The 15,420-nt window shown below is 34.7% G+C and overlaps 1 protein-coding gene across 1 annotated transcript in view; it reads right to left on the reverse strand.

The window, feature by feature from the left end:
- Window positions 1-15,420, reverse strand: part of DCDC1 (doublecortin domain containing 1) — a 490,018-nt gene that overhangs the window by 237,494 nt on the left and 237,104 nt on the right. The window contains 3 exon segments of the mRNA XM_010332310.2: window positions 44-104; window positions 11,423-11,541; window positions 14,109-14,243. Of these exon segments, the coding sequence (XP_010330612.2) occupies window positions 44-104; window positions 11,423-11,541; window positions 14,109-14,243 (315 nt within the window).

Here is a 15,420-nt window from a genome sequence, read left to right on the forward strand (position 1 = left end):
AAGAAAATTTAGGCATAAAAGCTGTGGCTTATAAAGTCCTTACCTTTGAATAAATACAACCTTCAGTTCCAAACACCCACTTCTGAGATTCATCTCCACTACGTCTGTAACAAAAAAAAATGTGATTTAAAGATTGACACTTTTTCTCCACAGAAGCACTTGTAGGTTTTAAATAAAATGATCATTTTCCGGTAGCCTGGCAGGAGGACTGCCCACACTCTACCAAAGGTGCTGCCATCATCCTTTGTATTTCAGCAGCTAAAGCTTTCCCTAAGACAACTAATCTCTCTCCTCCAATGCTCTGATTCCCTTAGTTGGGTATGTGTGTACATGTGTGTGTGTTACCAGTAGCAACAGTGATCAAAACTTTTAGAAAACAAATACAATCAATAAGAACATTATGGAAATTTCTGCCCACAAAAAAGATCCTCTATGAAACAAAGAAATAGACTTAATTAAGTATAAAGATTAAAAGGACAGTATAAAAAAAGATACCATGGAAAATTAGGAGCCTCAGGCACCTAATTCTGAAACAACTAGAGAATTTTATCAGGGACTATTATATTTTCTCAGCTAAGTCTGGGTAAGAAAAAACTAAAATGTGATGAAACTAATTATGCCTAAATTAACTAATCATGTATTCATTAATATTTAGAAATCTTACAAAGGTAGAACAAAAATGAATTCAATTAAGTGTAACAGGATGTTAAACAAGACTTTTCCTACTGCCTTTAAGTTTTGACAGAAACATCAAAGGTTGAGAATAAGAGGTGTCAGGTAATGTTCTATTCTATTCTAAAGCAAGGTACTATGTGATCTGGGCAGAGTATGTAAAGGCCGTAGTCCAAAACTAGTTCAGTACGCATTAGTCTTTAGCCTACATCTAGACTATATAAAAGAATATGAAGAATTCATAGGCATGTTGAAATGGGTGCTTAATAACAATGTAGATCTTTAGAATCATAGCCTCAGAGGTTTTGTTTTGAAGGTCTGGACCACCCTGCCAAAAAAAGTCTACATTAACAGTTGTTTCAAGTTATTTCAATTATAAAATTCTGGGGAATTTAGATGCATGTTGTTTACGAGCCAAATTTTAGAAAACATGTACTAGAATAATGAGGGCAGTGAGGAAATCAAAAATCAAATGTTTAAACTTAGAAATAGTAAGAAATATGTTGTTTCTGGGTTCTGGACACAGAGCTTCTAACTACCTTGACATTCCTTGAGTGATAGGAGAATCTTTTGTTCTAATGAGGGGTTCTTGGAAGGCTCCTGGATGAAGTCTGGTCACCAGAAAAACGAAGTCATGACTAAATCCTGGAACTTTCAGTGTTCCTGTCCCTTCTCTTGGGAGGAAAGAGGAACTGGAGAATGAGTTCATAATCAATCATGCCTCCATAAAAATCACTAAAATACAGGATTTGGAGAGCTTCTAGGTTTGTGAACACATTATGTGCCAGGAGGGTGGTACATCCCAGCTCCAGAGGAACTGAAGCTCCTGTCCTCAGGACACTTCCAGACCTTGCCTTATGTACCTCTTTGCCTGACTGTTCATCTGTATTCTTTATCACATCCTTCATAATAAACTGGTAAACACAGTAAATATTTCTGAGTTCTGTGAGCCATTCTAGCAGATTATGAAACCCAGTGAGAGGGTTATGAGAACTCCGACATACAGCTGGTTGGTCAGGAGTACACGGGACAACCTGGGACTTGTTATTGGTGTTTTAAGGGAAGGCAGTCCTGTGGGACTGAGCCCTTAACTTGTGAGATCTAATGCTAACTTCCGGTAGATAAAGGCAGAACTGAATTGAATTGTAGGACACCTAGTAGTTGTCCACTAAGAACAGAAGAATTGCTTGGTGGGAAAAAACATAACACATCTAATATCAGAAGTGAAGTGTATAAAGTAGAGAAAACAGTTTGTTTTTCCTGTACAAATATATTACAAAGGAGAAATGATTTGATGATTGAGCAAATGAGGTGGAGGTTAGAGAGCAGTCAAAGGTAAGTCTCAGATGTCAAATTTGGGAAAAGAAGAGGAACATGACACTATTAAAGGAAAATTTAACTAGGATGGAGCAGAGTGGGACAGAGATATGAAAAATAAAAGGAGTTGAAATTGTTACATAAAAGTGTTTAATATTAAATAAAATATCTTTCAAGGTATAACTGATCCCTAAGCTAAGGATCCCATTCTAAGGCTTTGGCAATGTAAATGTAGTTCAAAATAACGTCGGCATTAGGTGGGGTGATGAAGGTACTGAGGGAAATTGTCTTTCTAAGGAGCTTTCTTAATAATTAATAAAGGAAAAGAGAAGCTTTTTAAATTTTGACACCTGGGGTCCAGAACTAAAATGATGATTATGATGATAATGATTATCTATGAAAAAATACACAGACTGTGAGAATTTGAATGGAAGTGAGGGGCTATCCTAGTTCAGTTCCCATCTTATAGATGAATAAAATGAGAAGCAGAGAGATGAAGTGAGCTGGGTAAAATCACAGCACTAGTTAGTATCTAAATAGAAACCAGAACCCAAAATATCTGACTTAAGCTCAACATCTCAATTAGATCAGAAAAGTATAACACAAGTTATTTTGTGTAAGTGGAAGACTGAAAATGGAATCAACATTTTAGTCTCACTATTATAATTTGACAGAGTCTCGATGACTTGATACATATTGATATAATCATAATGTTTTATACAACTGTATTAAAATAATCACCAAATAGTTTTATACTATAACAAATTCTCCTGACATACTGAGAAAGTTCATATTCCAAACCCTGAATGAAGAAATAACAAAAACAATATTGCTAGTCTTTAAAGCTGTCAATCCCAAGCTTAGAAGTATACTCCTTTAAAATAATAAAAAAGAGTGATTGCTGTAATGTTTTGAGGGAAATATGTTGGGTTGTGATAAAATTTAGATCATTTTAATGTGTAAGAGCTGTAACTCAATGCAGCTTCATTGCTTACCAACAGTCTCTCTTGTTTCATAAATTATTGTGAGTATATTTCTTTGAGATAAATAAAATGGCAAACGATAATTTTTCAAAGTATAAGACATCTGCAATTGGCAATTAGACTGATGCTAACCATACAAATCTGCACAATTCAGGATTTTGTCTTTTAATTGAATTAGTGTTGCCTTAATGATGAATTATGTTGATTTCAGTTTCGACTTTCTGAACTTACAGCATCTTTTCTCAAAATTAATACAACAGAAAAGATGTCCAACAAACTGCCAACTGTATGAGGGCAGAGACCATGTATGTCCTCAGAGTTGATCACAAGGCCTGGCATGTAACAAGCTATTAAAGTTGTCTTTGAATAAATAAAAATGTGAATAAAGTGTCAGAATGTTACTACCCTAAAAGTTAATCATAAAGCCATTTGAAAATGTTTTAAATTTAATATATGGCTGTTTAGGGAATTTAAATATCTTCTTGGTAGATGGCTAAAGAACAGAAATTACTCCTTTGTTAAGAAAATAAAAAATAATTCTGAAAGAAATACAAATTTACTAGCATTTGTCAATTTTTATTAAGCTTCAATTCTGTTCAAGCATATATTTTCCTAGAAAATTCTACTAAAAACATGTAGTCTTATATAACATATAACCTCTGGGAACTTAGTAGTACTTCTGTTGGTGGTCTACTAAAATCTATAAATGTTGTCCCTAAATTTTACCAAAGTTATAAAAAAAACAAATCTCATGTAGTGTCACGTTAGGATAAATAAAAAGGAATCACTCTAATTTATAATAACTTCTTAAAGAAATAAAATTTCTATACACAAAGTGTATCTGCTTATTTTTTCCTTTTTGTGGAGAACGGGGTCTCGTTATATTGCCCAGGCAGGTCTCGAACTCCTGGGCTCAAGCTATCCTCCCGCCTCTGCCTCCCTAAGAGCTGGGATTACAGGCGTGAGCCACAGCGCCCGGCAGCTGCTTATTTTTTCAAGACACTGTATACCTAGAAAAATCAAATTTGGATCCAACATGCAATAATGCTCAGATGAGACTGATTTAGATAATGATGTCATAGACTTTCCTCTTCTTGATCAAAAAGCATCAAGCTAAAAATATTTTTTTAAAACAAAACAAAATTTAAAAATAACAACAACATCAATAATGGAAGGAAGGGAAAATAAAGGAGCTATATTCCATCCAAGAATCAGTCATAATATCATGACATACACCAAACTAAGGTTGAGAGACTTGAATTCTAGTCCTGCATCTAACATTAACTAGATAGATGAACTTTAGCAGATCATTTAGTCTCTAGTGGTCTTGGAATTTTTTTTTAATAACGATGATATTCTTATCACAGCTATCACTATCACCACCTCTATTACCACCAGTAAAGAAAATTTTAAAGTAGGTGCTCTTTGGAATCCTTCTTTCTCTGAAATTCTGTGACTTTCAAGTGTTCTTATTTTATAAGTGAGAGAATTAAGAATGATCTGTCCTGGGAAGCTTGATAAGTAGTATAACCCCATTGAGCATGCATGTGTGTAAATGTCTCTATAGGTGATATAGCTATGAATTGGATATAGATCCTACAAGACATCTATAAAACATATATATGTATGTGTGTGTGTTTATACACTCATATATTCATCATTTCCTGGTAACTATATGGAGGACTGTTATCATGATTCATGATCACAAATTTATTTTTCCAGACAGCCTCAAATGGCTCTGATGTCTACCAACACTACCTGGACAAAAGTAGAATGCATGTAGAGGATGGGGAAAGGGATTTCCAGTCCATAATTCATTACATAGTAAGAACAGAGACAAGTTCCATTCAGTAATTCACATACTGTGAAACTACACATGGACACTTTTCTATTTGCTGTTGACATTTCTAATGGTATTATCCGTATGTGTGAATACAACTTCTGTCTGCTGCTATTCCTTAGCATTATACAGCTACACTTGTTGGTTGTATGTAAAGGTGTTCGTAAAACAGTGTGTGTTTTTAACCTAGTCTGTTAATGTTGGCTAGTTGTCACTCCATTTTTAGCAAGACATAAATTGCAATTAAAAAATGGATGTAAAAAAACATAACTGAAAGATTAACAGGAAAGGTGGTAAAGATTACTTGAAATTGGACAGAGTTCCATGAAAGTCTGAAACTTCTTTTATGGATCACCTTTAAGATAGAATATTCAGCTCCGTATTTATTTTGATTTAAGAAGTGTACAGACTAAAGATAGAAAAGAGGTCTCCTTTGATGGGTCCATTACTCCATTGATTTTATATGTAAGGGCTGCAAATTCATAAGTCTTTATGGGCCAGACACGTATTAGAAATGCATGAAGCAGTGAAAGCCAGTGTGAGGGCTACCAAAGGGAATGGTGGAGAATATGGCAAACAGGGGGACATATGTTCCATTTAAAGGGGACATCACCACTCAGCTCCTGCATTACTGGTGTCATGACAGAATTCAGGTCCAGTGCTGCCCATTTTTCAGATTTTTTTCAAGGAAAGCCTTAAGTATGTTACTTTTTATATGAAATCTTCCTATTTCTATTGGCTCATGACTAATTCAAAAATTGTAGTAATATGCAAGCCAAACAAAATCTACAGGTTAACAGTTCTTAACCTTTATAATCTAATCTTCCTCTGTGTATGTGTGTGTGTTCATGTGTTTGATATTACCTTAGTTTTATAGTTGAACACTGAAGTCCAGATATCCTGCATATCTGCATTTCTTAAAAATGAAGCAATATCAATATTGAATGGTGCTCTAAAAAAGTAACTTTGATTCAACTAGTTTATCTGTTTTGGAAGAAGCATTTTAAAATGGTTTTTGAAATGACTAGGTCACTTGGTAATGACATCGTTGGTTTAACTTTCATCCATTGACAGTCAGATGTACAGACAGAAAAAAAAATTACAAGAGAAAATATGCACAAGCACTTGCTATATTGAACAAGAATAAGATGATTAACACCAAATGAAGCATAATTGAACTAATGAGGCATGATATGTTTATAATATTCTTTGTGAGTTGTCAAGTTGCTACTTTAAGTATTAGTCCTATTATTTCTAGCATATAAAGGCTATGTCTGGATTCATAGCTTTTGTTAAAATCACATCATACTACTTAGAAAGAGGCAAAAAAAATCTCTAGAAACTGCTGTCACATGAAGATATTTATTGTTATTTATAATGAAATATGGTTACCTTAAAAAACAAGTCACATAGATATTTTAGATGTCCTGGAAAAGATAAATGTGTTTGAAATTTCTCAGAAGTAAGGTAAGCTCTAAAAATTTTGGTCCTTACTGCTTTCTAAAAAATGAAGTATAACTACATAGTGAGTGAGAACTTCTAGTTTTCTGAATTTCCTATTTTGCCTTCACCTTGGATTTTGCTTTTCAGATAAAGACAAGTTAAAAGATGAGCAGGAGAGATGATCCTTACACAATTAGGAAGATATGCCTTTGTATTAATGCAACTTGCCTTCAACTTAAGTACTTCCCTCCCTCCTTTCCTTCTTTCCTACGTTAAACAAAATCTTTTTAAATTTTTGTTTGTTTGCTTGTTTCATGAACATCTCTTTTCTTGCCCAAGCTCTCTCCTCTACAAGGAATAAGAACATGGAGTCTTCAGCCTCGGCCCACTCAATTCCATGACAGTCTTAACCAGAGTAGAAGCAGACCTCAACATTTCATCACTGATCTGGTCTTAACCTACTGAGGTAATGGGCTTAGCTTCAATGCACTAAGACCAGATCAGCTGATGAAACATTGCAGTACTTTCAGTATTTGCTGTGCCTGAGGAGAGTCCTGGGCATGAAGACTACTCCCATCAAGCTATCTATAACTTTCCAATCACCTGCCATTTTAACCTAGGCTATTGATCAACTGTCCCATGGAGAAAGGTCTTCTCTCACTGCCTCCTTCTAAAGTAATCACTTAGTCATTTCTTACTTACCATTTTTATTTTCTCTTAATTTGTTTTTAAGCTAAAAAAAAAACAGCTTTATTGAAAAATAACTGACATACAATATTGTACCATTAGTAGGCACATATTTAAAGTATAAAATTTAGTAAGTTTTTAAATATGTATACATCTGCACAAGCAACACAACAATCAGGATAATGAATACATCCACATATAGTATGCAAAATAGATCACTCTCAAAGTCTCCTTACTCCCTTTTGTAAACTCTCCCTCCTGTCCCTTCCCCATCTTCCTATCTTCAGACAACCACTAGTCTGCTTTGCATTACTCTAGATTAGTTAGCGTTTTCTGAATTATATATAAATTGAATCAAACAATATGTACTTTTTAAAAAATTTTCTACTTTCCTTCAACATAAAAGAGTTTATCCCTTTTTATTGCTGAGTATTTTATTGCTGGATATTCATGTGTGTATCAAGAGTTTATTCCTTTTTATTGCTGGGTATTCTATTATATAGATTGTTTATCTATTCACCTATGGATGGACATTTGAGTTATTTCTAGTTTTTTTCTGTAGGGTTTTAGAAATAAAGCTGGTAAGAACATTGATTGATTGACACAGGGTCTTGCTCTGTCACTCAGGGAGAAGTGCAGTGGTGCAATCATGGCTCATTGCAGCCTTGATCTTCCAGGCTCAAACAATCCTCCTGCCACTGCCTCCTTAGTAGGTGGGACTACAGGGGCACACCACCATGCTGAGCTAATTTTTAATTTTTTAATTAAACTTTTGTAGAGGCAGGGTCACACTATGTTTCCCAGGCTGGTCTCAAGCTCCTGGCCTCAAGCAATCCCTCCCCACTCAGCATCCCAAAGTTCTGGGATTACAGGTGTGAGCCACTATGCCTGGCCACTATGAACATTTATGCATGAACAAAGTATATATTTGTATAAATGTATGCTTTCATTTTCTTTGGCATAAATTTCTAGGGAAAGAATGGCTGGGTCATAACGTAGAGAGACAAATGCTTAATATTTTAGGAAAGTATCAACTGTTTTCCAAAGTAACTAAACTATTTTATATTTACACTAACTACTTAGGAGAGTTGTGGTTATCCCACATCCTCATAAATACTGGGTATGGTCAATCTTTTAAGGATTAGACATTCTAACAAGCATGTCATGATGCTGCATTGGAGGTTTATTTGGCATTCTCCTAATGAATAATAGTGTTGAGGCTCTTTTCATATGCCAGTTGTATAACTGCCTTGTTAAAGTACTGTTCAAATCATTTATCTCCCCATGTTTTCTTGAATTGTGTGTGTGTGTATGTGTGTATGTGTGTGTTTCAAATATATATGATTTGCAAATATTTGCAACTTATATGCGGCTTGTCTTTTTATTCTCTCTTCATTCACTTTTTGAGAAAATAGAAATTTTTAATTTTGATGAAGTCCAACTTGTCAATATTTATTTTTGTGGATCATGATTTTGGTGTCATATCTGAGAAAATTTTGCCTAATACAAGGTCACAAATAGTTTCGCCTACGTTTTCATCTAAAATACAGTTTTAGATTTTACAGTCAGGTCTATGATCATTTTTAGTTAATTATTATTAAGCTATTCTTGCACTCTTGGAATAAACCCCACTTGGTCATGATACATATTTGTATAAATTATTGTATTCCATTTGCTAAATTTTTGTTAATAATTTTTTACACTTACAGTTGTGAGAGATATTGGTCTATGATTTTCTTTTCCTATAATACCTTTCTGTAGTTTTTTTGTGATCAGGATAATGCTGACCCCCTAGAAACAGATGGAAAGCATTCCTTCTTATTTCTTTTCAAGATAAGATTGGGTAGAACTGGTATTTATTTTTTCTAAAATGTCTGCAGAATTTCCCAGTGCAGCTAGTGACCTTCACTGAATCTGACTAATTTGTGTATTTCATGTAGAGATGGGATTCTGCCACGTTGCCCAAGCTGGTCTCGAATTCCTGGGCTCAAGCTATCTGTCCACCTCGGTATCCCAAAGTGCTGGAATTAAAGGCATGATCCACCATGCCCAGCCTAGTAGTATTGTTATATTACCTATATAGTCACCATTGCCAGTGCTCTGTATTTCCATCCAGTATCATTTTCCTTCTGCCTGAAGGACTTCCTCTAACATTGCTTGTCATGAAGATCTGCTGGTGACAAGTTCTTCAGTTTATGAATGTCTTAAGTTCTTTATATTGTCTTAATTTGTGAAAGATATTTTTATTGGGAAAAGTTTTCTGTATTAACAGTTTCCTCCCCACCTCCTCTTTTAGTATTTTAAAGATGCTCTTCCACTGTCTTCTTACTTGCATTGTTGCCAACAAGAAATCTGCCGTCAGCCTTATTTTAGTTCCTCTTGTACATAACATGCCTTTTCTCTCTGCTTTTAAGATTTTCTCTTTATCACTAATTTTAAACAATTCTATTATAATGTGCCTTGGTTTTGTCTCTTTATGTTTCTTGTGTTTGGAACTTGTTGAGTTCCTTAAATCAGTGGGTTATAGTTCTCAATTTTGCATATAGAAATAGTTCAGACATGATTTCCTTCAATATTTTTCTGTTCTTTGCTTTAACCTGTCAGAGACTATAAATACTCAGAAATTAGTCCATATGAAATTTTCTCACATCTCACTGATGCTCTGTTCTTTTTCTTAAGTATTTGTTTTCTCTGTGGTTTTCCTTGTGAGCAGTTTTGTTATATTTTCAAGTTCACTGCTATTTTCTTCCACATTGTCTAATATGGCATTAGCCAAGTTCAACATACTTTTTTATCATATATTGTAGTTTTCATCTCTAGAAATCTGAGGGTTTTTTTTTATATCTTCTATGTATTTAGTTAACATGTTCCATCTTTCCTCTAGCTTCTTGAATATAGAGAATACAGTTAAAACAACTGTTTTAATGTCCCATCTAGTAATTGTATTGTCTGTGTCATTTTTGGGTCAGTCATAATTGGTTGATTTTTCTCTTTAGTATAACTGTGGACTAAATGAGCTGAAGTATATCTGGCTCCATGTTCCATGGTTTCACATTGGCATTGGCATTGCAAGTTCACGCTCTAGTTTCTAGTACATGTGTCTCTAGTTTACAGACATCATTCTGCTCCAGAAATCTTATTACCCAGTCTGCATACAGCCCTATATCAAACTGAGACTTGCTTTAGGGTTGTCTGCCACTACTTAGGAACTATGTATGTAGGACTCTATTAGCACTGAAGAGTTTTCATGATGCCAAGCTACCATATTCCTTTCCCATCTGCCTGAGTTTTTCAAGTGATGCACCCTGCTCATCCACTAAGGTATCTGGTACCACTTGGCACTCACTGGCAATTGTCTGACTGGACTTCAACTGATAAGCAGTGTAGTGTTGTGGCTAAGTGTCTGCTTTCAAGTTACAGAGCTTGACTGTCTGGGTTTGCATTCCTGCCAAATCACTTAGTAGGTATGGCCTTGAGCAAGTGATTAACTTCTCTATATCTCAATTTCTTTACCTGTAAAGATAATAACGTTACCTACCCTATCAGAATGTTGCAAGGATAAAATTGAACAATGCAATTTAAGGATATTAGAATAGCATCTGGCTTAGACATTTTGTTGTTAGAGTAAGCAGTGCAGTGTGGATCTATACTGGAAAATTTGGCCTGTAGATCACATTCTTAATCTTTACATGACATCCTTATATCTGCTTTGCATATTAGAGAAAATTTCCCTTCTGCTTTTATGACTGGATCAACTGCTCTGATTATTTAAGCCTAAATACATCCTATGTGCTTATCTAGCCTGAAGTACTTGGTAACGGCTTTTAAAATCCCGAAGTATGATAGGAATTATTTTTTTCAGCACTAACTGAAAACAAAATATAAAAGATCAAGAAAAAAGAAAGTGACTAGGAAACAATATTTTGAGACTCTTGGAGATAAATCAACTTTCTTCCTCAATCTGTTTACTTTTAGCTGTATCTTCCTAAATCAGAAAAATAATAATATCTCTATTATTTTATATATATATATTACTCTACACACACACACACACACACACACACACACACACACACACATATGAAGGACACTTATGGTCCCTCACAAGCCAGCATTTTTTGGTCTCTGTGATTTTTCTTTCACAGTTCAATATTTTATATTCAAAAGATGGAAAAAAGTTAAGAATATAAACAAAAATTTGATATTTTTAATTAGCAATCAAAATAAATATAAAGAAATTAGTTCTGATAATTATAGCATAAAGCAGAGGTTGTCTACAACACAGGTACATGTTGAAGGCCAACATTTCACCTTTTCAAATATTTTTAAAACACTACCAAACTAAGTGGCATATATTTTCAAGATTCCTTTAGATTCAGAAATGAATACTATTATTATGAACAAAAATTCACAATTGAACTGCTCAGAATTCTTGTAATTAGCATTTATTAACTTGAGCTAAATAACTCACAAGTATTACCTTTTCTGTAGCATTAATTTATATCCTTCCAGTGATGTTCCCTCAGCGGCCTTGACTCTGATAGGATGACCAATAGCCAGGCAGCCCTGAGTTATCGCTCGGCTCAGGATCATTCCAGTCTTCCAATAAATAGAGAGGGGGCAGAAAGGTCTAAATAAGTTAAAAGAACCAGAAAATTCAACAATGTGTCACAAATAGTGAGGTCATTATGCCTGGATAACCCTGGATATTAATGGTTGCCAAAAGTGAAACACTACCCACAACTTAGCAGTCAGTGAGCCCTGCTCAGAATCAGTAATCTTCTGTCCAACAAGGGTGGCGTTTTACAGTTCAGCGCAAAATAAAACAGACCTTGATATCTTCATTTGTCTTTTTTTTCTGTGCATATTTCACAGTGCAGCAATTTGGGGTCCATCACGTGTCACTTGCTATAGTTATAACTACAGAGTTTACTGGAAATATGTATGCACAGAAAGAAAAAAAAAAAAAACAGTGCAGTGAACTGAAAAGACTGAAACAAATCCTTAACCTTTGCATCAATTTAAAGTTTCACTCTGGGTCTAAATATCATGGGTTAAACACTTTAAGGTGGTTTGTGAATTGCTTTTGTTTTAAATGTTAGGATTTTCTGCCAAGGAAATTAAAGGGAAATATTGCTGGAAGGACCATTTAACCATTTTCTTACTTACTGAAACAATACATTTTTTTTAATAAGTGATAACTACAGAGAAATTTGTCAACATCTACTGGAGATTTATAGCATGTAAAATTCTCTCCTAATAGATTAAAGGATTCATTTTTAAAAGAGGAAGTGAGAGTTCAATCTTAACGGATGTTCAAAATTGTTTCCTTTTTAGCATTTAACTGTATTACTCATGTATTTGCAGTGTGGAAAAGAAACACAATAATAACTGATGACTTAGGAAAAATATTTCTAAAAAATTTTGGTTTTAATAAGCACAAAATAAAATCCTTGTTTGACCACGTTTGTCTATACAGAAAAGAGAACTAGTTAGGGTGATGAAAGGCAGCCATCATTTATTAAGCACTTTCCATATACCAAATACCAAATATGTGCTTGAACATCACACATGCTTTCTCACTTCATCTTCTCAGCAACTGTGCAAGGCGGGTATGACTAACGTCATTTATGGAAGAGAAGGCAGTAGGTCAATGCAGCTAAGTAACTTTCCCAATGTCACACAAGATATTTCAATTATTTTAAAACTCCAAAAGTATACTCTTTTGGTAGGCATTTCAATTATTTTTGAGGAGATTTTAGACATGTACATGCTTTCTGCTATCGTGAAATTCTAGAAAGAGATACATTGGAATTAAAGAATAGGGGATCTGAGAAAGGACCTTCCATAGCAACTGGTCCAACTCTTTTTGATAAAAGACTAACATCTAGATACCATGTGTGACTGTCTGCTGTCATATAGCTATTCAGTGGGGTGCTGAGACTATAACACTTCCATCATGCTCACAGGTAAGGCTATAAAGAGAAGTGTTTTATATTACAATGAAAGTTTTGAAGTCAAAAAGACCAAGAATCTTTCCTCTGCTATTACTAACCTCAGTTTCTTCAGTGGTATAATAAAAACCTGCACAGTTCCTATAACACTAAATGAAATAATGAAGGTGAATAAGGTGCCTAATGTAATGCCTGACACATAATAGATATTCAACTAAGTGGAATTGTCATTATTATTAAATCAGAAACAAAATACCATGTAAAAAAGGTAAATAGTTAAGCCAGTCTCCAGGCTGAAAATCCAGATTTCAGGAATACCTCATGTAAACTTATTCTGCTTTGATATATGAAATAATAATATGTCTTAAGTACCTTTGTGTCTTAATTATTCTATATGTTTATTTTTAACTTTCATAGAATTAAAGAACAATAGTTAAGGGTAATCCAAAATTTCATTTGAGAAATCATGTCAATCTTCCCTCCTCCCAGCAAACTTCACTGGGTGACTTCACATTCACAAGAGTTTTAAGAAGTAGCAAAATAATCTGTGATTAGGGGCCACAGGGAGATACAAGAAGGATAGGTGTGAACTACACCATCTCTTTTCAACAAAAATACATATTTACAAAATGTACTGTAGTAGTAAGATGAAAGGAGAGGACAATTTTATGTTCTTCTATAAGTCATATCCAATAGTACAATAATAAAGGGAAAATATTAAGTATTACCAATACACATGAACAAAATGTATTAGGCATTGTTCATTTATACTCAGGGGTTTATTTTAAAATATGTCCTTGCTAAGACGATATGCAAAGCCGGTATATGCTGCTAATCTACCAGACTCAGGGAGGCTCAGGAGTAAATCTCAAAATGAAGACTCACTAGTGGAAGCACATTCAGACAAATCTCATGAAAATGATGAGTCTGTGGACTATAAACAAATTCTATGCTTGGTTTAAATAGACTGTGAGATATAAACTAATCAGCAGCATGTCTGATAGTGAACTGAATGCTCACTTGAGAATCTACAGAAGTCCTGTGGGCTATACAATACCAAGAGCAGAGATAGCATTTATAATAGCCAACAATTTATCACACTTTCACTTGTGTGCTCCTGTGCATGAGAGCACCAGGTGCCTGTGAGTGTGGTGAGCCAGCAAGTAAGGGGAGTTCACTCAGCAAAAGCAGACACTCTTAGGTACTAGGTACCTTGGTGATCAGCCACACACTGGCTTCAGGCCACAGGATCGATGACACCGTCTGACTCCTGCTGCTTGCTTCACTGCTTGAGAAACTCCACTTTCCAATGGAAACTGAGGCATGAAGGACAATATTGGGATCTACCTATATCATGAGAAGAAGTATACATTTTTAACTCATAGTCTAAGAGGTAAACTCCTCAACACACTTACCCTAAAAAGTTATCCTAGAATGTTATTTATTCTGATTGATATCTCTTTTTAAAAAGTAGCATTCAATCCCCTTTAATTCAATTCAATCAGTATTTGTTGACCACCGACTCTAATATGCCAGACCCTATGCTGTGTGGTGTGGAACATTATAAAATATTTTTCCTGCCCCAAAGAAATATACAATTTCTCTCTCTCTTCCCACCCACCTTTTATGTTAAGCTCCAAATGAATGATTAAATAGTGTTATTACAGGCATGCAAAAAATGGTATGCTCATTTCTGCTGGAGTAACCTAAAGGTGGAGCATCTTGAAAGAGGTAACACGTAAACCTGGCCTTGAAGGATGGGGACAGTTTGAGAGGAATAATAAAGAATAAAAAGGTATTCCAAGTAAAGGCAAGGAAGTTTAATCAATGTGTCTTAGGATTTGCTGGTAGACTCAAAAGGTAAATTTGTCCAAACTGTAAAAAGTGCCAAGTGTAAAGCTATGGAGTCAGGTGAACAGTAGGGAGCCAGTGAGAGCTTTCAAACTATCCAGCTAGCGGCAGATTTTAGTTAGGTGGATCTGGTAAAGGTAGAGGATAACAGATTGTAGAATGAAGACATCAAAGGCAGGGAAAATATCTGGGAGTTCATACAATCTCCTAAGAATAAAGGAACATGAGCTGAGACTTAAGAGATAGTTGTGGGGAGGGACAGGAAGGTACTGAAGCGGGAGACATTGCACCCACATCTCTTGTGTTCCTTATTAGATTACATATGTCAAAGGTGTTGTGCACCTTCTAGCAGTTCTCACTTAGAACCTGATTGTCAAAGTATTAGGCACTCACAATACCTGTAGGAATTCTATTACTTCATGCTGAATAAATCGTATCTCCTAAATTATATGATCACTTTCACTGAGTAATCATTCTAGGTTTTTTAGTACCAATATTTATTTGTGTATGCTTACAAGAATATGCCAATTTATACTTAAAACCCAATACATGATGTTGCTTTAATACTATCAATTTATTTTCTAACACTAAAACTTCCATGCTATATCTGTGCTAATGCTAGATATTGCTGAGTAGAAAATTATTTTTTAATGCACAAATTCAATGATGATTT

Source organism: Saimiri boliviensis, chromosome 6, assembly GCF_048565385.1.
Source record: "Saimiri boliviensis isolate mSaiBol1 chromosome 6, mSaiBol1.pri, whole genome shotgun sequence".
Lineage (NCBI taxonomy): Eukaryota > Metazoa > Chordata > Mammalia > Primates > Cebidae > Saimiri > Saimiri boliviensis.